General features: G+C 37.6%; 1 protein-coding gene across 1 annotated transcript in view; it reads left to right on the top strand.

Moving 5' to 3' along the window:
- eIF3j (eukaryotic translation initiation factor 3 subunit j) overlaps positions 1-26,059 on the top strand; it is a 211,216-nt gene extending 185,157 nt beyond the window's left edge. The window contains exon 9 of the mRNA XM_090368455.1: positions 25,888-26,059. Coding sequence (XP_090224581.1) covers positions 25,888-25,995 — 108 coding nt within the window. The 3' untranslated portion in view covers positions 25,996-26,059. The remainder of the gene's footprint in view (positions 1-25,887) is intronic.
- Positions 26,060-26,681: the final 622 nt, after the last annotated feature.

Below are 26,681 nucleotides of genomic sequence, written 5' to 3'. Positions count from 1 at the left end.
TATATCGATGCATGCTCTTCGTACGGGGCGCCTCCGTAGCCAGGTGGACAGGAGCAGCAGTGCGTAGCACACGCTTCTTGATTAGACTGGGGTTCGAACCCGTGACCACCAAATATGGAGAATGCGGAAAGGTCAGGGAATGACCACCGCATATCCCCGGAGCAGTATGGCCTTAGTTGCTAATGCTCCTAAAAAAAAAACCAAAAACCAACCAGCTCTTCGTACGGCGACTACTGCTTGAATGAGTAAACCAGAAATTTTCCCTCTCGCAAACTGATGAACAGCGCCCTGTACTGACTTACGGTGACGTTTCCGGTTATGGGTTCCTATGCGATTCACATTCCTTTAGATGTTACCTACCTCCCCTAAACGTTTGTACCAATATTTTTGAGACACCCTGTATACTATAAAAGAACACTAAGAAATTACATATAGGATATAATAAAATTTTTATTATATACTATAATAAAATTTTCTAAAAGATAAAGCAGAGCAGTGCCCATTGATAACCACTGTGTCTTCTCCCACTCAACCATCCCTCTATCTATAGCAGTAACTTTTCCTTAATGCAATACTGCTCCAATTTGTACAGTATTATTTTATATGTAAGTCACAACAGCTTGTCTGAAATCAAAGTATATTTTGATTATTTTTTTGCATCCAGTTCATTTGTTACTCCATCATAGTATCCAATTAGTCATACAAGATCTCCCCTTAACAAATCCATGCTGTTACTGAAGTATAACTGCACTCCTGTCTAGATGCCCTGCATTACTTCTTTAATCAGTGACTCCATTATTTTCCCTGGAACAGAAGTTAAGCTAACAGTTCTGTAATTATTCATATCACCCTTTGATTCTCCTTTACAAATTGAGGATACATTCACAGATCTCCAGTCCACAGGGAACACTCCAGTCAACAGGGAATAGCAAATGCTTACCTATTTTGATGCCTCCCTCGATATGATTGCCGAGAACCCATCCACCCCAGTTGCCTTTCTTATGTTTAACTGCAGCAATTTCTCTTCCACCTTCCTTTCAGTTATCACAAAATCTTTCAGCTCCCAGTTCAAGTTTGATAAACATCTGGCATCCCCTTACCCTAAAGAAATCCTCATGTGTGAATGGAGCTGCAAATTACCTAATCAGCCTCTCAGCAGCCTGAGCAGGTTCGTCAACAGTTACACCAAATACGGAGGATGCGGAAAGGTCAGGGAATGACCACCGCATATCCCCGGAGCAATATGGCCTTAGTTGCTAATGGGGCCTTTTGGCCTTTTGCTCCTAAAAACCAAATAACAAACAAACAAACATCAAGAGTTAAACACCGTCATCATCAAGTGGACCAATGTGATACAACCCCCTTTCTTCTACTGTTAATATAAGTGAAGAGTCTTTGCTGCCTTTTTTTTTTTTTTTGCCTTTTCTGGTAGTGATTTTTTGTAATCTGCCTTGGCTTCCCTAACTTTCTTTGTGACTTGATTGCAGACTAGTTTATATATACCATAGGGTTCTGTTTCACACATGATAATTTATATGCATTCCATGCATTTTTGTTCTCATCAGTTCATTTGACATCTATTTACATTTAAGCTTGCAACAGATTTCTTAGTGTATGAAAAGCCTAGTGGCTTCCCATTTATAATTGTTGTTGGTAACATATATTTTTTTTTTTTTTTTTTGTTTTTGTAGCACTTTTTATCCACTGTCGGCTTGCTGGGCCGGTCACAGCTTCTCCTGAGCCCTGTTAGCCAGTACATAAATGCAGTGTTACCACCACTGTTACAATTGGAAATATTGATATTAGAATGAACTTGGATATAGAAAGTTTGAGGGAGAGGATGACTGCATCACGTTTGCAATGGTTTGGACACATGAAGAGAATGAACTTGAATAGAATACCAAGAAAATGGACAAGAAGAGGCCGAGAGGAAGACCCAGGAAAAAATGGAGAGATCAGATTATGGAAGATGTGGAAACAAAGGGAATTGAGTGGGACAGAAGATAAAATTTGGGAAGATAGAAAAAGATGGAAGGCTGGATGGATGGATGGAAGATAGAAAATAGAAAAAGATTCACCTGACCCAACCCTAGGTTGGAACAGTGAGGAAGGTACAGAACATCATTAGTTGGTCCCACTGCACAGAGACCCCCCCCCCCATAGTCTCCTTTACGAAAGCAAAACCTTTCCCTTTTGCCCATTATGGTAGTTACATTTTTAACTAAATCCCATATCAAAACACTGTGAACAGTCACCTAATGGTTCTTTTATATGCAGATTCTTAATGCACAAAGAATCACTGCTGATAATCAGATCAAGAGTATTGCTCGCTCTCTCTCTCTCTCTTTTTCTCTAACATGCTACTGTAGAAAACAGTCATTCAATAAATCCACAAAATCTTGCTATTGTGTGAATGACCAACCACATTTCCGGCAAATATCTGTAATTTAAAATCCTCCATTATAAGACATTCTGATTCACTGGTCCACTTTGTTTCTCTATATAGTTGTTTATGGTACTCATCACAGTCATTTGGCCTATGAAATACTCCTAATCTCATTTTTGTTTCCCAATGCTTGTCACACAAAATTGACATCCAACATTGCACTGGCCATCCATGTCAACTGGATGTACTGCCTTAGATTTTATATGCTTCTTAATTAAGAGCGTAACTCCCCCCCACTATCCATGCTGTCTGTCCTTTATGTATCCATTGTACTCTCCATATTCAAGTTCTTCATACCTTATATTTGAGTGACACCAACTCTCTGATATGTACAATGTCTGCATTTGACGACTTGACCAGCACTTCAAATTCATTAACTATGCTCCTAGCATTAATGTACTTGTTTGTGTAAATATACTTGTACCTGTTCTTATTCTTAGTTACCTTAACGCAGCCCATGTATTTCCTTGTTCCATGGTGACTCACAGCAGGCCTCGAAACCCCTGGTTTCTTGCTTACCAGGCTGCTGCATGTTACAATAGAAGTAGTGCAAGAATCATTTTCACTTCTGCCTACTCTCTTTTTCATCTATAAGTGTGTGTATCCCTCCAAGCTAGCAGTTTTCTGACCCTCCTTACACTGCCTCAATAGCATCAGCAAATATTCATGTATCCTTTCTATTTAAGTGTATCCCATCTCTGTAGAAACATTTTCTCCTTGTTAACATGTACAGGGCAACCTAGAAAAATTCTACTCATGAGCCTTGCACAATCTCTCCAGGGCCAAATTGATTGATAAGGCTCTCATCATGTACTCCCTTCTCTTGTGTCTGGTCAAAATTTCAAATTTAATCCTAATTCGTGACTTTTTCTCAATGTCATCCTGTGCTTGTTAAGTTAGTCCTCAGATCTCATACTCTCAAATGTCATTAGTGCCAATATATAAAACAATATCACCTTTTGTGTCCCTGAAAAGATGACAGCTGGTCTACAACGACATCAACCTTTGCCCCTGGCAGAATATCCTGGTCCTATTCCACTTATCCTTTTTGCACAATATATTTGCCATTTCCCCGACAATATGGTTACTGACAAGCTACCTCCCATGGGAACAGCACATTTTGCCTTGAGAGTTGCTGCTGTGTTGCCCAGTGCATAAGTTCTGGTGTGGAGGTGGGCCCCTCCAACTTAATTCCTTCGTGGGCATCTACCCTGTTCCTCAAACTCTCATAAATTCGAGTGTTGGCAGTCGAGGTGAGTGGACGTGCTTCGTCAGGGCTCCTCAGTTAAGTGGATTGGATTACTGTTGATTAGTGCTTTTAAATATTTTATTGATTTAGATATTGTTGGATTATTTTGTTATAGGTTTTCCTGTAACAGTTTGATTTTAATAATATTATAGATATAATTTTTTAAAGTTAATTTTCATTGATATTTGGCTAATTTTATAATGGTAGTTATGAGATCTGCCTTAAACACGTCACAGGGTATTGTGACTCACACGGAAATAGCCGATGGCAATTTACGGGCGAGTCATGATTTAATCCGTTGCGGAACCTGTGGAATGTTTTCCAAGGTCGACCTGGTGACTAATCATAGTTCACCTGGGGATTCTTTTCTTTGTGATCGATGTAAGGAGTGCACCGATCTTAAATTACAATTTGGTACACTGATGGAACAATTTGAGTCCCTGAAAAAACGGGTACTTGCCCTCGAGAATAATGCATCTGGGAGCTCGTCAGGGACTCAAGACTCCAGCAATCTACCAAGTGATGCACACCCGATTCGGGCCTCAAAACAGAAAAACCAAGTGCAAACTAATCTGGTTAAAAAGGTTGTTTTATTAGGAGACTCCATTGTCAGGGAAACGAGAAATATTTTTTGTAATAAGGATAGGTGGAGTAGAACCAGGATATGTCTGCTGGGAGCAACTATTTATGATGTCACCAACAGATTGTCAGATTTTAAGGGGAGTAAAGAGAATATTATTATTCATGTGGGGACAAATGACATCAAACGTACACGATCTAAAGATTTGTTGGAAAAATACAAAACCATGCTGAGGAAATGCCGCGAGCTAGGCCACAATGTCTATGTGTCTGCAATTCTGCCCAGACACGATAGGAGGGATTATATGTTAAAAGCCTTGTGGATTAACTCAAGACTTGAAGGACTCTGCAAAGCTTTAGGGGGGAAATTTCTATCAGCATGGCCCACACTTGTAGGTAGAAGGAATTTGTTTTGTAGAGACGGGATACACTTAAACAAAGGTGGTGCAAAAGTTTTTGCCAGTATTATTGAGGATACCTTAAAGATTCAGGGAAACTGCTAGTTAGGAGGGATTTGGGTAATATGACATGCGTTTATCTGATAATATTGGTCAAAGTAACTCTTGCACATATCTCAAGAGTTCTTATCTGTTATCCCAACTGGACATATTATCTAGATGTTCTGGTGGCAGAAACGTTTCAAGTGAGCGGGTAGCTAATGCCAGGGAAGCGAGCCTAAAAAACTTCAAGGGTTGTGTTAGGATTGTTAAATATACAAGAACAGTAAGTCTTAATTGTTTATATAGTAATGTTAGAAGTGTCGTCAATTAAATGAGCGAATTTGAACTGCTGGTTAAAACAAGTAACACGGACATAATGGGGCTTACGGAGACGTGGTGCCACCCAGAAATTGGGGATGATGAGTTTCAGTATGGCTTGTATAATGTATTTAGGAAGGATAGGGTAGATAGAAGTGGTGGTGGGGTAATGCTTCTTATCAGAAGCAGTCTGAGTGCGACGATAGCTTTCCCGGATTCGGATGGTTCACATGCTAATATAGAATCTGGATGGTGTGAAATAGTTGGAAACAAAGGTATAATGCGAGTAGGAATAATCTACAGACCAGGTGATTGTGAAGATTATGACAAAAGCCTCTACATGCAAATGGAATGGGCAAGCGTCAATGTCTTATTATGGGTGATTTCAATTTGCCTCTAATTGATTGGAGTAAATGGGAAGGAAACTCGACATGGGGAACAAAATTTTTAAATCAACTAGATGACTGTTATTTGTATCAACATGTCAGGGAAAGTACTAGAGAAAAGAATATCCTAGACCTCATCATCACCCATGAATCAGATGACATAACAGGGCTGACAGTAGAGGAACCAGTAGCAGGAAGTGATCACAGAGTTCTACGGTGGATGATGATGAGAGAGAGAGAGAGAGAGAGAGAGAGAGATAGAGAGATAGTAGTAAAAGGCAAAAGAATGGGTTTTAATTTCAGAAAAGGAAATTACGATGCCTTAAGGTGCTACATGGCCTCTATTAACTGGGTAGATATCGCACAGAGAATGAATACAATTGAACTGTGGTATGCTTTTAAAACATTAATCACAGATGCCTTGAATGCGTATTTACCATTAAAAAAATACTCCACGAGGACGGTTCCAAGTTGGATGAATAGTGAAGTTGCCACATTACTTGAGCAGAAAAAGGTGGCATGGAAAGGTTACAGAGCAATAAAAAGTACTGACGCCTATAAAAGCTACAAGATGATCTGTAATAGAGCCACAGAAAAGGTTTGACAGGCAAAGGCAGTTTATGAGAAATCACTAGCAAACAGAGCAAAGAGGGGGGATAAGGAATTCTTCACATATATACATGCCAAGAAGAGCAGGACAAACCAGATCGGACCTTTACGTACGGGAAAGGGGATAGTATTAGATACACCAGCTGCCATTGCAGATGAACTCAACAGTTATTTTGCATCAATATTTACAAATGAAAAACCTTTTGTGGCAATGGGAGGTTGTGGGAGCGAAGTTGAAAAATACGTAATTAATGATATTGAAATTTCGCAAGATTATTTAATGAAAAAACTTTCGAGCCTACAGGCCAGTAAGGCTCCTGGAGTTGATGGAACATACCCTATAATCTTAAGGGAGGCGGCAAGTGAGTGCATTGAACCATTGAGGCTAATTATGCGAGCATCACTAGACTGGGGAGATTCCCTTGGATTGGAAAAGTGCCACTGTATCTCCCGTGACTAACACTGAACATGCCCTAAAGAACTGGGTCGATGTCATAGGCCACATAGTGTCTTCAGTATGTGCGTTTTTTTTTTTTTTTTTTTTTTATTTATTAGTGAGGACCCTACCTTCATAGGACAGGACCGAGATCTACGAGAAGCTGAGCAATCGAGAATTTCACTTGGTTATAGCCCTACAGGACTGGGTCGAAGCCACTGGCAATAATCATGTTTCCCGTTAACTACCCTGCCACACTGGCTTGTCCGTCCTTCTACTCGCAAAACACACAATGAACTCATCTCCACACACTCTAGGACAGGATTGAGCCCTGCAAGAATGTGTCTCTTGAATGCGGTGCTTCCCCTCAAGATGAAATTAAACCCTGTAGGACGAGCAAAGATAACTGTGAACTGTATAGCTATGATAATTATAAGATATTCTTAACTACCTTAGAACTGTTAAGTTGCTGTTGCGGTAGTGCTGTGGTTAAGGACACTGGTTGTATCTTCGGCCGTAGTGTTGTTGCGACAGTGGCTGTTTTGCCAAGTATTTATATTGTCAACTGTAAAATTGTAGTAATTACTAACTTAGAAGTGTTCACTTTTGTTCAGGTTTGCTGTGGCTCCGGGGGTGCCGCGGTTGTGGTGCACTGGTTTGTGTCTGTCGCCGCGGCTCCGTCGTGGCTGCCGCAGGTGCATGGAATTGATTGTTACGCCGTGCCCTCTTCTGGCAGGATGGGCCCCTACAAGGGCCAATATTTGGTATAGATCATTGGACAACCTAAACATTGAACATGCTAAACTCACTAGAAACACCCACTACTTTACTGCTCCCCTTAACTAAATCTAAATTCATCCACACGCTATGCTTTAATCTCCTGACGAAACTTAACTTATTTTAAATTATTACCATATTGTATGTAAAACACACTAGAAACATTCACTCCATTAATTGATCCCCACTCAACTAAACCAACTCTATCCACACTTGATGATTTACTCTTTTATTGCTATATTTATCTCTATTTTAATATTATTGTATAAACATATAGAGGTTCAAGAACCTCCTTTTGTGATAACCAGACTCCCTGGAGCGCCTCCACGTGGCTAGGGACGGGAGTCGGGACGCAAGATATATCTGTTCTTGCCTCCTGGCTGCAAAGTCTCCAGGTGCCGGCATACAACACTCAACAAAACAAACACTCAAACAAAAACCTCCCCATACACACACTCGCCGGCTTAAAAAACCTACAAGAATCATTGCGGCAATAGGGGAAACCCTGGAGGCTGCAGTAAACAAAAATACTTTGAATACTTTGTATCTCCTGTAAGGAGAGCATGCCACTAACAGCAGCTCTCACTGCATGAAACGTGAAGTGTGTGCATAAACAGTGTGATTACAGATAATACATAGATTAATTTTATTACATTTGGCCAAGACCAGACTAGACAAAGACTTCTATTGTTGTGTAATAGAATGAAATCCACAGACAAAAGTTTCCTGTGCAAACACTAAACTTTGATCCTGAGCTGATCTTAGATTACAATTATTAATTTTTTTTTTTTTTTTTTTTTTAAATAGCTCCTAGCCACTGAAGTCCCAGGAAACTAGGTGGCAGGACCTGCCAGAGCAATTTGTTGTGATACTGGATACACCCGGCTAGCCTCCACGTGTCAGGGTATGGGCAACGTTGGGCCCCACTAGGGGCCTGGCGGCCAATAAGCCGGATAAACAATGGGCACAACGTATCACACTGTACAGACACGGCCCACACACTTTCAAGTCTCTGGCTTGACAGTGTACTGTCCTCGATACAGCGAAATACACGCGGAGATGGGAGAAATCCCAGGTGCCGTCTGACATGAACATACCTTATGTATCTCCCATACATAAGGGTGGCTCTAAGAGTGAAGTGGGAAATTATCATATTGTAGTTTTAAATGTTTTTCACCAACCTTATGTAGAAATAAAACACAACGAAAACGAAAACTGGAATCTTGATAACTATGTATTTATAATAAATTATATTTGCCTGTATTTACAATAAATTATATTTAACTTTACAACTAAAATATATGAAATATATATATAAAATATACTAGGTTAAGAACAATAAAACACATTAAAATATACTAAATTAAAAGCAGTAAAACCATAGCTTTCGAAGCTTCCTGCCTTCTTCATCAGCGGTATTTTCTTTGTTCTGCTGTGCGTCTTTAAATACCAGCAGGTTCATGGTACTCATCACGTGTTCCGTTCTCTTGTGGTATGGAACCGGAAGTGGCTCGGGAGTGGGTCATATGGAACCATTCATCCCTTCTGAGGATAGTAGCCCCAAAGAGGGGATGGATCCGTGTTCCTCTATCTCTATTAATGTTCACTGTGGAACAGATCCGCAAACTCTCGAGCCACTTGCAGTCCCAGAACTTATGCGCCCGATCGGTGATGATAGCATCGTCCGGGGAAATCTGGTGCTGCTTCTCCCAAAAATGCTCGGCCACGGCGGACTTACCATACTCCGCATTTCTTATTGCCTTAGTGTGCTCCCCCAGACAATCTTTGAGATGGCGTTTTGTTTCCCCTACATAACACTCCCCACAATCCGGGCATCTAATACTATATACGACCCCATTTGCATTCTCTTTTTGAATGGGGTCCTTTACTTGTGACACGATTGTGTGCAGCCTCCACCCTGGAAGCTGCACACAACGCGTCTGATAATTTCTTAGTATTCTAGTTATATGATCGGTTAGACCCGGATAGTAGAGAATATATGCAGTGGATACTGGCGTAAAAGATTCGCCTCTCCTCTGATTTCCTTTAATATATTTTTCTATAATCCTCTGGTGGTAGCCACATTTTGTAAGATCCATCGTGACGCGTTCATACTCTACCTTCCTATCCTCTGCCAGTATCCACTGCATATATTCCCTACTATCCGGGTCTAACCGATCATATAACTAGAATACTAAGAAATTATCAGACGCGTTGTGTGCAGCTTCCAGGGCGGAGGCTGCACACAATCGTGTCACAAGTAAAGGACCTCATTCAAAAAGAGAATGCAAGTGGGGTCGTATATAGTATTAGATGCCCGGATTGTGGGGAGTGTTATGTAGGGGAAACAAAATGCCGTCTCAAAGATTACCTGGGGGAGCACACTAAGGCAATAAGAAATGCGGAGTATGGTAAGTCTGCCGTGGCCGAGCATTTTTGGGAGAAGCAGCACCAGATCTCCCCGGATGATGCTATCATCACCGATCGGGCGCATAAGTTCTGGGACCGCAAGTGGCTCGAGAGTTTGCGGATCTGTTCTACAGTGAACATCAATAGAGATAGAGGAAAGCAGATCCATCCCCTCTTTGAGGCTATTATCCTCAGAAGGGATGAACGGTTTAAAGTTAAATATAATTTATTGTAAATACAGGCAAATATAATTTATTATAAATACAAAGTTATCAAGATTCCAGTTTTCGTTGTTTTTTATTTCTACATAAGGTTGGTGAAAAACATTTAAAACTACAATATGAATATATCCAACCTCAGAGGCCTGTTTGAAGAATGGGAAATTATCGACCTGTCAGTCTGAATTCAGTGGTAGGGAAAATCATGGAGGCAATGATCAAGGGTGGAATTCAGGATCATTTGGATCGAATTGAAATTCTCAAGGATACTCAGCATGGTTTTGTAAAGGGAAAATCATGTTTAACAAATCTGGTTCGCTATTTTGAAAGGGTCACTTACGAGCTGGATTTAGGGAATAATTTCGACATTGTTTATTTAGATTTCAGCAAAGCTTTTGACTCAGTCCCACATGAGCGGTTCCTTTATAAACTGGAGCATGTTGGAATCACGGGAAAAATCCTTAGATGGATAGCAGGATGGCTTCAGGGCAGGAGGCAGAGGGTTGTGATAAATGGCTATTCCTCAGATTGGGTTGATGTAAGAAGTTGGGGTTCCCCAAGGATCAGTATTAGGACCACTGTTGTTTTTAATTTTCATAAACGACATCGATGAAGGGATGGAGGGCATGATGTCTAAATTTGCAGATGATGTTAAAATTGGTAGAGTAGTTAATGATCACTGTCAAGCTGAGCTTCTTCAGAGAGACCTAGATAGACTTCAGGAATGGTCAGAAAAATGGCAGCAATGCTTTAATCCAACAAAGTGTAAGGTATTACACCTGGGAAACAGTAATCCCAAAATAACTTATTCACTTGGTGGAGTTCAACTAAACCCAGTACTGGAGAAAAGGGACTTGGGTGTTACGATACTGTCAGACCTGAAATTCTCTGAGCATTGTAAACAGGTTGCAAGGAAGGCCCATGGTGTCCTATCGATGATCTATTGAACTTTTGCAAGTAGAGATAGGGACGTGATAATCCCATTATATAAGGCTTTTGTTAGACCACACTTGGAATACTGTGTTCAAGCATGGAGACCGCAACTAAAGAAAGATATCGAGCTTCTTGAAAGGGTGCAAAGACGGGTCACTCGCCTGGTGAGATCGGCAAAAGGGCATCCTTATGAAGAAAGACTTCGAATATGTGGGTTGCAGAGTTTGGAAACTAGACAGACACCTTAGAGGAGATTTGATTGAGGTGTTTAAGGCTCTGAGAGGCATCAGTAAAATGAATGAGGACGAAATTTTCAAGATTATAAATGATGCTAGAACTAGGGGACATAAATTCAAGTTACAGGGGGAAGTGTTTAGATTGGACTGCAGGAAGTTTTATTTTAGCCAGTGAGTTATAAATTACTGGAATAAGTTGCCTACATGGGTAGTAGAGGCTGACAGTTTGAGGAAATTCAAAGGTCATCTGGATAGTACCTTCGGGTCAGGGAAGCGCATAGGATGATAGGTTTAATTTCCTTTTCTTTTATTAATTATTATTATTTATTTTTTTGTTTTTTATCATTGTTTTATTCAGTTTTTTTTTTTTTTTTTTTTGGCTAGTGCAGCATAAGCCATAGGCTTTCTTGCACCATGCGGCCATTACTAATACTAATAAATGTCCATCAGAACATTGAGTTGACACCTAATATTCTCACACTCTTTACATTTGACACACACACACACACACACACACACACACACACACACACACACACACACACAGTATGAAACTTCTATTTAGAATTGTTTGAATGACGAATCATTATGTACAGAATATAATATGTGGAATTGTGGAATGGAATCTCTGGGGTCAAGGAATTAGGTATAATTTCAATATTTTTACTTAGATTTCAGCAGAACATTTAACTCAGTCCCACATGAGAGATTATGTATAAACCAGAACATATTCGAATTGGAGAAAAACTAGTTGGATTTCAGAGCGATTGCAAGGTAGGAGCAGTGTGTTGTGATTGGACTAATGTAAGAAGTGGGTTCCCCAAGGACCAGTTGGCACCACCATTGTTTTTGATATTCTTAAATGACATCAACAAAAGGAAAGAGGACATGTCAAAATGTAATTAATGGCCAATACCAAGGCAGTGCTACTTTCAGGATAACTTATAGACTTCGGGAATGGTCAGAAAAGTGACAGCTATGTTTTTATTTAGAAAAATGTGGAATAGCAAACTCAAAATAACCTATACACTTGGCAGGGTTGTACTAAAACAGTAGAGAAAGTAAGGGATTTGAGAGTTGCAATACAGTTGGACCTGAAGTACTCCAAATAGTGTAGACTGGTGGCAAGGAAGCCTCGTGGTCCTATTGGCAATTTCTGGAACATTTGCTTGTAGAGATAGGGAGGTCATAATCCCACTGTATATATATGACAATTGTAAGACCACACTTGGAATACTGTATTCAAGTGTGGAGACCACATCTAAAAAGAGACATCAAGCTTCTTGAAATTGTGAGATTGGGAAAGGGGTGAAAAAAAAGAAAAGAAAAATTCGGGGTCCATTGCTGGCCACTGTATGATCAATGCAATGAGGGAAATACTTATTGAGTTAGCAGCAAATGCAAGGGCCATAGTGCAGTGGCACACCATCTTGTTGGAACCATATAGCCTTAAGATCAATATTCAATGCCATAAGTTATGTTGGAGATTGATTCTTAGGCTTCAAAAAGTCCCAAAGCATGGTGAAGTACATTTCACCATTGACAATCAACTCAAAAAAAAGTAAGGCCCTACTTGCCTTCCCAGTTCCCACACTATATCATGATTTTTGGTGAGCCATGTTCTCATTTTCTGCTACTAATCCATAATAGATTAGTAGGAAACATTACCTCTTCACTAAAAGGATACATTCTGGGTAGGTAGGATCCTCATTAGCCAAGTTATGGGCTAATTTGCAAACCTGTATCCTCCTCAGGGTGTTCATCTTCAATTAGCTCATACAAAATTTTTGTATGATATACTCACATGTTGTTCCTTCTCCAAATATGATGTATGCCGTGTTGAGAAATACTGGCTTCTGCTGCCATGCATCTTGTGGATTTCCGATGGCTTAGGGCTTTCGGCATATAGTTTTTCCTATCATGCCTGGGCAAATTTGCAGGCATGTACACTTCTGACCTAACTTTTGGCATTTTTTAGCATGATCCTATATTTATCTAATAAATCATTTTGTTTGCTTTTAATGTCATTAGCCCCACAAATATAATACTCCTTTTATCCCCTTAAAATTTGACAATCTGTTGATAACATAATCAGTTGTTGCTCTCTCAGCAGACATGCCCTCATTCTAGTTCATCTGTTCCTATTACAAAAAATGTTATCTGTTTCCTTGACAATGTAGCCTCCCAACAAAACTAAATCCTGTTTTATCACAGGAATGTGTGCTTGTCTTCTGTCTGATGTTATTTAATTAAAATAATATTAATAGTTTTAGTTTTACTTAAATTATAGAGAATTTCTTTGATCTTCTTTTGTAAACCAAAATTGGACAACAGTGGACAGCAAGTGCAACGTCTCCTTTGATATTCAAACCTGTTTTTTTTATTATTATTATTCTACCCTCTTTTAAAATGGTGCCCATCATTAGTTGGACACACAGGTAGGAAATAAGTTGACTTAGTGGACAATGAAGCCATATCTGAAGTGAGAAAAATCTGATGCTTCTTTTCTCTGAAAGGAGCATAACTTCTCCAAAATAGCAAGACAGAAAATTATATACAGGAAACTCCCTTTCAGCTTAGTGATCCAGAGATCATTAAGCTGAAAGCTTTATGGAGGAAGTGCACTTCACATAACACTATTAGTAAGAGTGTTATTAATGTCATTTACTATATAATGAAAACAGTAACTTTCCATTGTAACACTCACACTTATAACAAGAGTTTAATGTATAATGCATTAACCTTTTATTTATTTATTTATTTATTTTTAACTATGAAGATTTTTATTTTAATTGAAATCTTTGTTTTGCATGTGGAATTATTTTAATTATTCATTTTGGCATTTTCACCTGTTTTTGCTACGTAAAAAACATAATGGGTAATATACTTGAGAAAAAAAAAAAATCAAAACTACTCAACATTTTGGATTAAGGACATATTTAAGGAGCTAAGCAATTGTGAAATCTCTTCAGTTAGCTGAGGACACTTGGGGAGAGTGAGCATATGTGATGCAACATGCGAACAATGTCTAGCCTACTGTTTGGAAGGACACTTGACATATACTTGACATTAAGTGCAAGTGAAAGCAGTTTCACTCTAAGAGCATTGAGTTGAATTCACACAAGACATCTTTACTGTATTTCAGACGCATATATGCATTTAGCATTAGCATTAGTTGAGGCATATGTTGCAAAAAAGCAAACTAACACAGCATCAGCCAAAAAAAAAAAACAAAAAAAAACCCCTTCCCATTTCACCCATCCCGTCACTCCAAATGTTTGACTAGTTCAGCCTTAAATTTATTTAAGCTGTCAGCTTCCACAACAACAGATGGAAGTCTGTTCCAACAATCAACTACCCGCTGGCTAAAGGCAAAATTTCGCACATCTATTCTACAACTGTCTTTCCTCAATTTGAATCTGTTCCCCTCTCAGGTTCTTAATCTGAGCAAGTGGAAGTATCCTGTCACCATTGAGCCTTCTCAAACCATTCAAGACCTTATACACCTCAATCAGATCACTTTACAGGTGCCTAGTTTCCAGATGCTGCAACTTTCAGAATTTAAGCCTCTCTTGGTAAGCAAACCTTTTTGTTCCTCTCACTAATCTTGTTGCCCTTCTCTGTACTTGTTCTAGCAACTTTATATCCTTCCTAAACTGAGGCCTCCAGACCTCTATATAGTACTCAAGGTGTGGCCTGACCATTGCCTTATACAAAGGGATAATCACCTCGTTGTCTCTGCTAGCAAAATTCCTATATATCATTGACAAAACTCCATGACTTGCTCTGGCAGCCCATCTGCACTGCTCAGAGAACTTCATATCTGACTGCACCATTACCTCCAAGTCTTTTTCATTTTCTACCTCCCTGAGTGTAGTATCACACAGTTGGTACATTTCTCTTGGGTTACTGCTACCCATATGGAGTACTTTGCATTTGTCAATGTTAAACTTCAGTTGCCACTTCTCAGCCCATCTGCCTAACTTTTCTAGATCCTGTTGCAGTAGCATACTGTCTTTACTGTCATTAACAACCCTGCAAACTTGGACATTAAGCCTGATATACCTTCATCGATATCATTGATAAATACACAAAACAGTGATGAGCCCAGCACTGAACCCTGGGGGACTCCTAATAACACAACATTACTCCACATAGAGCAGTGTCCATTTATTACCACTCTCTGCCATCTCCCACTTAACCATCCCTTTATCCATTGCAGTAACTTTCCCTTAATGCCGTACCACTCCAATTTGTATATGATATCAAAATTATTTTTTGCATCCAGTTGCTTTGTGACCACATCGTTAGTATCCAATCAGATTGGTCAGACAAGACTTCCCTTTACAAACCCATGCTGTGTCTGAACTATTACTGCTGTCTTGTCTAGGTGATCCTGTACCACCTCCATAACCAGCAACTCCATTATTTTCCCCAGAAGTTAAACTAACAGGTCTATAATTATTTGTGTCACCCTTTGAAACCCCTTTTGTGAATTGGGGATACATTTGCACATCTTCAGTCTATGGGGACCTCCCCTGACTCTAAGAATCCTCTCATAATTATGGCTAAGGGTTTGCTTACTTCCCTTGCTTGCCTCCTTCATTATAACTGGATAGATTCCATCTGCCCCAGGTGCCTTTTTTATGTTTAACTTCAACAATTTCTCCTCCACTTTGCTCTCAATTATTACAAAATCACTTATTTAAGTGATTTTGTAATAATTTTGATAAACCAGAAGTTTATCAAACTGTTAGAGTTTGATAAACTTCTGGCATTCCCCTCCTTGAATAACTCCATGTGTGAATGTAGATGCAAAATACTCATTCAGTTTATCAGCTTCTTGAGCAGGATCATCAATAGTCAAACCATCTATGTTAAGTGGACCAATCTGATTCATCCCCTTCCTTCTAGAGTTTACATAAGTAAAGAACACTTTGCTGTTTTTCTTTGCTTTCTTTGCCAAAGATTTCTCGTAATCTGCCTTCGCCTGCCTAACCTCCTTTGTGACTTGATTACAGACTAGCTTATATCTGCTGTAGGCTTCTGTGTCGCTTGATAATTTATATGCATCCCATGCATTTTTCTTTTTTGTCACGAGCCTCATTAATTCATCCGAAATCCATTTAGGTCTGAACCTTGAACAGTATTTCTTAGTTGGTATGAAAAGCCTAGTAGCCTACAAGATTAAGTCCCTGAAGGCTTCCCATTTATCCAATTCACCATTGATAACGTCATCAGTTGATCCCACTGTATAGAATTTAAAAATTGTCTGAGACCGCTGTAGACACCTTTACAAAAACAAAAACCCTTCCATATACCCTTGATGGTAGTTACATCTTTAAGTAAATCCGACATCAGTACACTGTTGATCACTTTCACCTAGTGGTTCCTTTATCTGCAAATTCTTAATGCATGAATAATCACTGCTGATAATCAGATCAAGGGTATTACTCCCCCTGGTTGCCTCTCGAATATGTTGCTGTAGAAAACAATCCTCCAATAAATCCACAAAAGTTTTACTAGTGTGCGAGTGACCAACTCACAAATTCCAGTCAATATCTGGAAAGTTAAAATCCCCCCATTACAATACATTCTGATTTTCTGGCCCACTCTATTTCTCTGCATAACTGTTTGTTGTACTCATCAGAGTTGTCAGGCCTATAACACACTCCTACTCTCATTTTCTCTTTCCCAGTGTTTATGTCACCCCAAACAGACTCATCATTGCATTGTCCACCAACATCAATTGATGCCCTTCCTTAGATTTTATGTGTTTCTTAACTAACAGCATAACCCCTCCTCCCTTCATGTCTCGTCTATCCTTTCTGTACACATTGTACTCACCAAATTACAGTATTCTGCACTGCTTATATCTGTGTGACACCATGTCTATGATATCCCAATAATATCTGCCTTTGATGTCTTGACTAGCACTTCAAGTTCATCAAATTTATTAACTATACTCCTAGCATTGGTGTACATGCAAGTATACATATACCTGTTTCAACTCTTAGTTACCCTAACACAGCCCATGTATTTACTTTTCCATGATGACTCCCAGCATCTCTTGAAGTCCCCATCAACTTGCTCTCTAGGCTGCTGCTCATTACAATAGAAGCAGTGCAAGAATCACTTTCGCCTCTGCCTGTGGCTACCGTTAATCTTTTAGACTGTGTATCCCCGCCCAATATAGCAGTTTTCTGATCCACCTAACACTGCCTCAATAGCATCAGCAAATATTCTTGCACCCTTTCTATTTAAGTTTATCCCATCCCTGTAGAAGCAGTCTTGCCTGTTGGCAAGCACAGACCATGCTGAAAAAAATTCTACCACATGAGCCCTTGCACAATCTCTCCAGGGCCAAATTGATTGACAAGACTCTTGTCATAAACTCCCTCCTGTTGTGTCTGGGCAGAATTGCAGATACTTTCAAATTTAACCCTAACTTGCAACTTGTTTTCAGCATTGACCTGTACTCGTTAAGTAAATCTGCAGATCTCTTACTCTTAGGTCATTAGTGCCGACATGTACAACAATACCACCTTTTGTGCCCTTAAAAGATAATATCTGCCCTACAACGTCATCAACTTTTGACCCTGGCAGACATACCCTGGTCCTGTTCCACCTATTGAATTTAAGAAGTTGATTGCTATATTCTGAGAATTCCCTACCAGCAAGCTGGTAGGGAATTGGCTGTATTCAAATATTATCTGAACTGTACTGCAGAGTTGTAACTGAGGCAAACCGTTATACTTTATATGGGCCTCTTATAGTCTTTCTATATGGGGTTCACTCTGCATTCAGTGAGTTTCTTCATGATACTTTGATGTTTGGTGAAAATAAATCTTTTTTTGAATGTTTCATTAGTTTCTTCTTATTCTGACTTGATCTCCAAACCAGAATTTAAGCAAAAAAAAAAAAAAAAATATATATATATATATATATATATATATATATATATTAAAATTCATAGTAAAATATAGCTTGAAAAAAGAACTTTTTTTTTTTTTTTGAAGAGTAATATCCCTTACACATCTATTCATTTATTGTGTAATTCAGCTTCAGCTTTAGCTTTGTAAGCTGAAATTGGACAACAATAGTCAGCAGGTGTAGTGTCCTCCACTATTCAAAGTTGTTTTCATGCAGACATCTGTTAAAACTGTGCCTACCATTAGTTGGAAACAGAGGTATGAGATGACAGCACATACTGGACAAATTTCAAGACTTTCATTTATTAATGGACACTTTATTTGAAATATACTTGAAAACAACTACGTATACGAGGCGTGGGAATAAAGTTCCCTTACTGGTGCAATAAAAAGAACGCAGTGTGAAGATCTCAAAAAAAAAAAAAAAAAAAAAAAAAGATTTTATTACTTCAATGTAATCAACTGTTTGAATGGTTCTTATTACACCATTCTGAAAGGTTTTGAAAAGAGTCAAAATGAGCATCATCCAAGTAGATGATGCTCATTTTTGGTAATTACGTTTTTCATTATGTCCTCAACATCCCGAAATCTCTTTCCTTTTGAGGGCAGTTTTTACCAGTCTGCTGGTGTTAGATTTGGAGAGTAGGGTGGATAGTTGATCTATACACTGCCATGTTTCATTAGAAATGTCCTTACAAATGCAGAATGTCATGCAACAAGACCCAGCTGCATTTTTCTCAAAATTGTAGCCTCACCTTGAAAATGAACTTCAGTAGTCTTTGAAGCACCTGTAGGTAGAATACAATATTGACTTTCTATCTTCCCCCCCCCACCCTTCCAGTACAAATTCCTTATGAATCCTAACCTGTTTGTCAAAAACATGATTATCATCATCTTGATCTTGGACTTCTGTAAAAGAAACTTTATAGGTTTTGGCGATGATTTCTGAAGTCCCCTGCTTGCTCTGATGCTTCATCTCTGGGTCATACTGAAACACCCAACACTCGTATCAAGTGATAACACAGTTGAGGAAATTAAGATTGTTTTGATAAGTCTGGATGAGGTCTTTGCACGATGACACTCTTCGTTGCTTCTGCTCATCCATGAGGCTGTATGGCATAAATTTTGCACGTACCTTCCTTTTTCCTAAATCTTCATGCGTAATTTGACAAATCTCCTTATTCATATCCAGCCCATCAGCCATCATTCTGAAGGTCAAACAACAATCTTTTGCCACAATTTTCTGATTCTTTTCAAATCTCTCCTCATTTCCATAGTTTGATGGAATCTAACTTCTTCTTGGGACATTGCATCATTGGCCATGACTAATGCTAATCTACATATCCATCTTTGATACCATTCAAACACAGAGGTACAACTTAATGTTTTTAACATTTCATAAGTTTGTGTTGCAGATTTTCCCAGTTTAAAGTAAAATTTGATATTCGTTCGTTGTTGCATTCCAAAATTGTGACACAGAATATTAATGTTTCTAACAAAACTGGTTGTTACTTGCAACTTGTCAGCTTACTGGACAGTCACTGTACCACACTCTGTTGGAGTAAGTTTGGACTACAACATACCATTTCCATTTATTTTCAAACTCATTAAACATATTGCAACAGCACTACTCCAGGAATTTTATTGCCACACCTCGTATATTTGTGAAAGGTTAATATTTGAGCCGGCATGCATTACTGTATTATATCTCCTACCTGACCTCTAAATCTTAGACGTTATTCCTGAATAAAGTGTTACCACTGCTGGTGGAAGACTTCCTGTTGTTTCTTTGAGGCCTCTGGCTAAACACGATGGTGCACTTGCAACTTCATTTTAGAGGTATACTTATTTATGGATAAGGCATTAACAAGAAGGTGGGTAGGATGTGGTTGTATCGTACCATGACGGCCAAGGTCTCCTGATTTAATCTTCTGAACATTTTAAGCAGCTAATGTGTGCTTTGTTGTCCACTAAATTGGAAGAATTTTGTGTAAAGATTACATGTGGCGAATTTAACCTTTGATAGATGTGCTGGAATGCATCTGGGTCAGTATTTGTAGATGCACTTCTGCTTGCCTACCTTTTATCCAATGTACTGCCCTCATAAACCTTTTTTGTAACAAAAGGGATTATGAGGTTTGAAGTAGCATCTAGTAAGACAAAAGTAGTAAGACAAAACATTTACAGTAATTTGAAAATGCACAATAGTTATGGCAGATTGTGGAGCAAAAAAAAATAGGTATCGTTGATATTTTAGACCCAATAAAAAGCTCTGCTGAAGAATAGGAAATGATGTCATAAAATTTTGGACATTGTATCTTAGAAATGGTACCCTTAATCCAAAAATGTCCCAGAGTATTTTCATCTTATGTTTTCTCAAGCCTTCATACTGGCTGAGAAGTTGCATAGGTCAACAAGGCTGTCTTAGTGTGCTTGTTTGGGAACTGCAATGCATAGTAATAAATATGCCACTGGAACACCACCATGCATTAGATCTAGGTTGATGTGATATCGGAATAGCAGGTATTACAGAAACAAAGAGGATGTGTTCAGGGTTACCTTTCTGGGTTAGTTATAGCTAACCTAGAAAGGTAACCTGGAACCCCAGGGTAGGAAATGACAATTACATATACAGAGATATTTTAGGAAACTTTGAAGAAAAAGATAAACATAGCAATAATGGTGAAAGACTACCAGAAACTTCTGCAAGCCTGTACTCATAATTACAAACACAGGTATTTCAGCAGAAAGATAAATAAGGAAAACAAGATTGACTATATCATAGAATAGGATGGTAAATAATAGTTAAATGGAATATATCTTGTTTAGAGCAAATTAAAAATTAAATTGAAAACGGTAATTAAACATTAAGTAAAAATGTAATTAGTGCCAAATATAAGAGAGTGTAAAAGTGAACAAAACTTCATTTTTACACTTTTGTTCGTTTTTTTAAAAAATTAACAAAAGTAGCTCATAAACAACTTAATTATTGTATGCCAACAACCATTAATTACAGAAAATTTTCTTGCTTCAAAGGTAAATGATATTTGTGATGCTCATATGACTTTAGAGCAGCGTTTCCCAATCTTTTTTAGTCACGGAACTCTTTTCATCTCACAACATATTCACGGAACAGTTACAAAACACAAGTTTAGCCAAAGAACTGTTTGCCAATATTTTATTACATGTGACGCACTGTGCATTAGGAGCATCTTTATTTCCAACACATGTAAAGCCAAAATTCAAATAACTGTCATTATACTTTTGTTTTGGTGTCCTGTTTTTTTACTTCGGATTTTTGGGGAACAAAAGTCTGCGATTGTTCATCTTCACTTTGAAATGTGACAAATTGTGTTCATTTTCATCGACCACAGTTCCACTACTACAAGTACTTTGCTTCTCATTTTAAAGTTCCTTTTTTCAACCACAACTCCATGGTCACATATTTTAATAATAATATTTCGAAATACTAATAATTATCAAAAAAATTTATAGAAGGAAGTGAGTTTAGTTATGATATTGGTTTGCTTCCTCCTTTCCTTCAACCCAGGCAAATCGCATATGAACAGCATACTAGATCACCACATTGCTACTTTTTTGTAGGTGTCATTATCTCTACGCATACTTCTCTATGCAAAGCCTGCCAAAATAAAGTTTTCTGTGGTCTATTTGATTATTAGTCTATGCCAGTATATTAATAACTGAAAAAAAATTGTTAAATATTATAATGATACAAAAGTGGTGTACACTACAAATATGCAAAATTTATTTTACTTTATTTTATTTTTTTATTATTATTAATTATGATTTTTCACGGAACACTTGTTCACATCTCACGGAACACAGTTTGGGAAATGCTGCTTTAGAGGAAGAGTGGCAGAAATTTGAAACTTTAATAGAACCTACAAAAGAGGTACAGCAGGGTAAAGACAGTTAATTCAGGCCATGGTGGACCCAAGAGGTTAAAGATGCAGTTAGATATGTTATGCAAGGTTTCTGACTGCCTGTATTATAAGGTTATAAAATATTGGGGGTAATATATGTATGAGAAAGGCTAAAGAAAATTTTTGGAAAAGATATAGAGAACTTTGAATCAGGAAGGTAGAAAAATGTGTTTCTATTTAGTTTAAAAATCTTAGGAGAGGAGGAAAACCATGACTAAAAGTGAGGGCGATAAGTTAAAACAGAAAAGAGATATTTTAGAAGTGTGAGTAAATACTTTGATGATTTGCTAAATTGAATGAAGAAGAGGAAAAGATTGAATGAAGAAGAGGAAAAGATTGAAATTGAGGAAATTTTGGTTACTGTTGTGAGCAACATCATTCAATATATAAAATCATATCTTGAGCTTGCGAATTTTTCTCCAACTTCGTAAACCATCACCTTTTGAAAGTAAAATAAATAAGAATGTTCATAATTTTTTTTTTCACAGCATACATTTGTTAATCATCCATATTTTGATGGGGCTTCTCAAATTAGTGTCCATTTAATGAGAAATGCACTTACTCCAACATTTCTGCCATTCTTCAAAAATTTGAACCATGGTGTAAGGCATTTTTTGACATGCATTTGAAAATCACCTGATTTCTTTACAGCTTTTTCTGATGAATGGAAATGTTTTTTCAACTGCTTCTCTAACTTTGGAAATAAAAAAAAATTGCAGGTGCAAGGTCAGGGCTGTAGGGCAGATGAAGAATACATTTGACATTAATGCTGGCTAAGTACTCGAGAGTATGAGATCTTGCATTGTCGTGATGCAGCATCTGCCCACCTGCATGCAATTTTAGTTGTTTATAACGAATGTGATCCCAGTGTGCAGTACAGTTCTGTAGTAAGCTCCTGAACAGTCATATGAGGTGGCAGCTGGTAATCCATTCCTTGAATGACAACAAAAGAGATGAGCATAACCTTTCCTGCAGTAGCCACAACTTTTGCTTTTTTTTTGTGTTGGTGATTATGTAGATTTCCAAAGATAGCTTTATTGCTTACTCTCTGGGTCGAAATGATGAAACCATGTCTTATCCGTCATTATCACCTTGTGCAGAACCTCACCATTTTCATTGACCATTCGTTACAGTTCCTGACAAATCTCCATGTGAAGTTGCTGTTGCTCAGGTGTGAGTAGTCATGGAATCCGGCTTGCACAAACACATGTCATATGCAAATGGAATGGAGAATACACTGTGTGCTTCCTACTGATATTCTCAACATCTCTGCTAGTTGCCTAACTATTAAATAACATCTTCTCTCACAATTACAGAAGCAGTGCTTATGACTTCTGTGGTGACAGCAGTGGTTGGAGTTCCAGGATTGCCAATTTTTGTGATTAAATCACTTCCATCTTTAAACATTCTAAACCACCTGTGAGCTGTGCTATATGGAAGCGTAGATTTACCTATGCTTCCATATATAGTGAGTCTTTTAACATTTCATACACTTCAGCTGATGTTTTCTTGAGACATAAACAGAATTTGAAAGCAGCATATTGTGCCTTGTGTATTACATCCATTGTTTTGTAAACAATGGATGTAATCCATTGTTTACAAATTGACATTGTTTATAAATTGACTGACTGCCAAAGTCACAACGTGCATGAGTCAACTGCACAGCTGCTTGTTGATGTAGCTTGGTTTGGTTTTAAATACTACATCTCAGCTAGAAATAGTTTTTCATGAAAAAATATGATCATTCTTTATCAAATAACCCTCATATTGTTAAATATGTTTTTTAACATATTTTAAATAGTAAATTTAAAAATTGTGGGAAACTCACCATAAGGAAAAAATTAAGTAAATGAAATGATTATTATTTGTACCATCATGTTAGAGAAAATACTAGGGCTTAGAATATTCTAGCTCTGATCATCACTCATGAAACAGATAACATTATAGGGCTAACAGTAGAGAAACCATTAGTAAGAAGTGGTCATGCAAGTTGTTAGTTGGAGGATGAGGAAAGATACTGTAGTTGTTAAAGGCATGGATTTTAATTTCAGGAAACGGGGGCTATGACAGTTTATGATGCTACTTGGTATCTACATTAGAATGTCTTTAAAGCAATAGTCACAGATGCAATGAATGCATATATACCAGTAAGAAAATATGGTATGAGGAGGATATCAATATGGATGAATACAGAGCTGATCAGTCTAAAAGAGCCAAAAAAGATGGCATGAGAAAGTTACAGTGCAATGAAAAATAAAGATGCCTACAACAGAAAATCTGTAATAGTACCACAGTAAATGCAGAGTATGATTAAACATCTAAGAGAGCAAAGAATGAGGACAAGGAATTTTTCATGTATGTAAATACAAAGAAGAAGAAAACAAATCAGATCAGATTCCTTGCATAATTGGTGTGGGAAAGAGTCATAAACAACCTAACTAATGTTGCTAATGAATTGAATAGGTACTTACTAATGAAAGACTCTTTATGGTGAGGAGAAGCAGTGCAAGTGAGTCTGAGATATATGAAATTAGCAATTACAAAATTCCAGATGATTGTTTATTATAGAAAACTTTCAGTCCTAAAGAGTATCAGTATTAGCCATACAGTAAAAAAGGTAAATTGCAGCCATTATCAACCCACTGCAGGATGGAAGCCTCCTCAACAATTCACTTTGAGGGAAATGGACCATAATCTGCCATGCTGCTCCAGTGTGGGTTGGCAGATCGACCATATTTAGGGGCTTGAACCCCGGTTTATGTGTGCTACTGCACTCCTGCTCTTGACCACTCGGCTACAGAGGCCACCAGCCATACAGTACAAGGAATAACAGGCTTTTGCTGCATTGTGGGGGGGGGGGGTGAAGGAAAAAAAGTCGGTAAATACACTTGGTGGAAAAGAAGCGAATCTTCCCCACACCGGGTGGAAAAGTCCTGAGTTCGAATCTCGTCAATGACGCAACAAATTTTTATGGGCTCTTTTCACTCCATGGCTGAGTTATTTGGTCTCAGGCATAGATAGCAAGGTTATTTCCCCAGAAATTGTGGTTTTTCGTCCAGCAAAACAAGCAAATCTACCAAGGAACACACAATTTACAGACAAAATACACGTGGATATATGAATTTGTGGATATACGAATTAACTTTCTGAGTGACCCTAATGTAATAGTTTGGATTATATCAAGTTTGTCACTGAGCTTTAATGTTTTTCTTTTCTTCTCTGTATGAGGTTTAACTTTAGGAGCCATAGTGAGGGGTTTTAATTTAAAATAAATGTAAAACAGCGGTATAATCCGTGATATCAGTACAGAATTTACTTTCAGAATGGCAGGCGTAAACAAATACAGTAATCACGTGACTTGCCATTTTCTTGTTTTGCCACTGCAAGACATCTGCATTGTACGTAACCATCCAATCTCAGTGTGCCATTAGCTCGAATGTTCCATTATTTGGGGGTGCTGTTTATTGGCAACAGTTTTAAATTTTAATTAGAATTTAAAATTTTTTTTAATGCAGATGTGTTTTGGCATTCTTGTAAAATGTTTATATGAAGTTTAAAATTGTATAGTGATTTCCTTTATCTCTATCCACTTGAAATATTTCTCTTATGTTATTAAGGATGTATAATTATTTTATCCAGTGGTGTTTTTATATTACCCCCCCCTCCCCAATATAAAAGCTTTATGAGTACCACTCCCAGTTTAATAGAAGTGGTACTCCATAATGTGGGCAAAAATTACAGCAGTAATTTTGCCACTGATTTTCTATTAAATATTTAAGAATCCTTTATCAAATAGAGTGAAAATGTGCCACAAGGTTGGAAATATCCTGAATATGATTTCATGTGACTGCTAACAGGTTAATATTTTACGGTAAAATTATCATTAGAATACTTAAGCAGTATAATATTTTTAACTGTTTTAAATTTGTTTTTTGAGCAATTTAATAATGTATTAATGTTTTAATTTTTTTTTAGTCCAGTAAACATAAAAAGAAGACCAAAGGAAGAGTTACTTTGAATGTAGGAAGAGAAGGAGATTATGAATTATCAAATTATGGAGATGAATATGAAGACTTCATTTAACATAGCTGTCAGAGGCTGCAGTATCTGCAGCTTGCTAAACAATTTGGGCTTGTACATTCACTTGTTATATAAAATGGTTAATAAAAGCTTTATAGGTTAATAAGAAATGACTCCTCAGATTTCAGCAGATAATTCAAAATGGATTTATATAACATAGTAAATCGAAAATATCAATACCTTTTTACCTTAGTGTAAGTCTCTCTCTCTGTCTGTCACACACACCACTTCTCCAACATTCTGAAATGCTGTCTTCCATTACATTACAGATTACCGTTTTGTCTCTAAATATAACTATTATTGAAATTATTAGACGTGTGCGTCATTTTTAGTATATATTTTGCTCTAACATTCTCATTTAAAAAAAGACCATATTTCTCAACATATACATGGATGTCCCCCCCCCCTCCCTTAATTTTTATAATTGATAATATTTGAATTAATGAAATATTTTGAATAGAGTAAAAGGTGTCATTTAGGGGAGCTGTAATTGCATATGAACATAAAAATCAATGTTATTATCATTAGTATATTTCTCAAAAAATAAAAAATATATATTTTTATATGCACCAAACAATATACATAAATTTATAATGACAATACCAAAAATAACTCACATGAATATTTTCTGATTTAATATGTGGCCTAATTACCTGTTAAGTAGAATGTGTTTAATTTTTATACTTGGC

The sequence above is a fragment of the Mastigoproctus giganteus genome, chromosome 2 (genome assembly GCF_048544385.1).
Source record: "Mastigoproctus giganteus isolate SK-2022 chromosome 2, ASM4854438v1, whole genome shotgun sequence".
NCBI lineage: Eukaryota > Metazoa > Arthropoda > Arachnida > Uropygi > Thelyphonidae > Mastigoproctus > Mastigoproctus giganteus.
The sequence above is the reverse complement of the archived record's forward strand: the minus strand, read 5'-3'. Positions and strand labels throughout refer to the sequence as shown.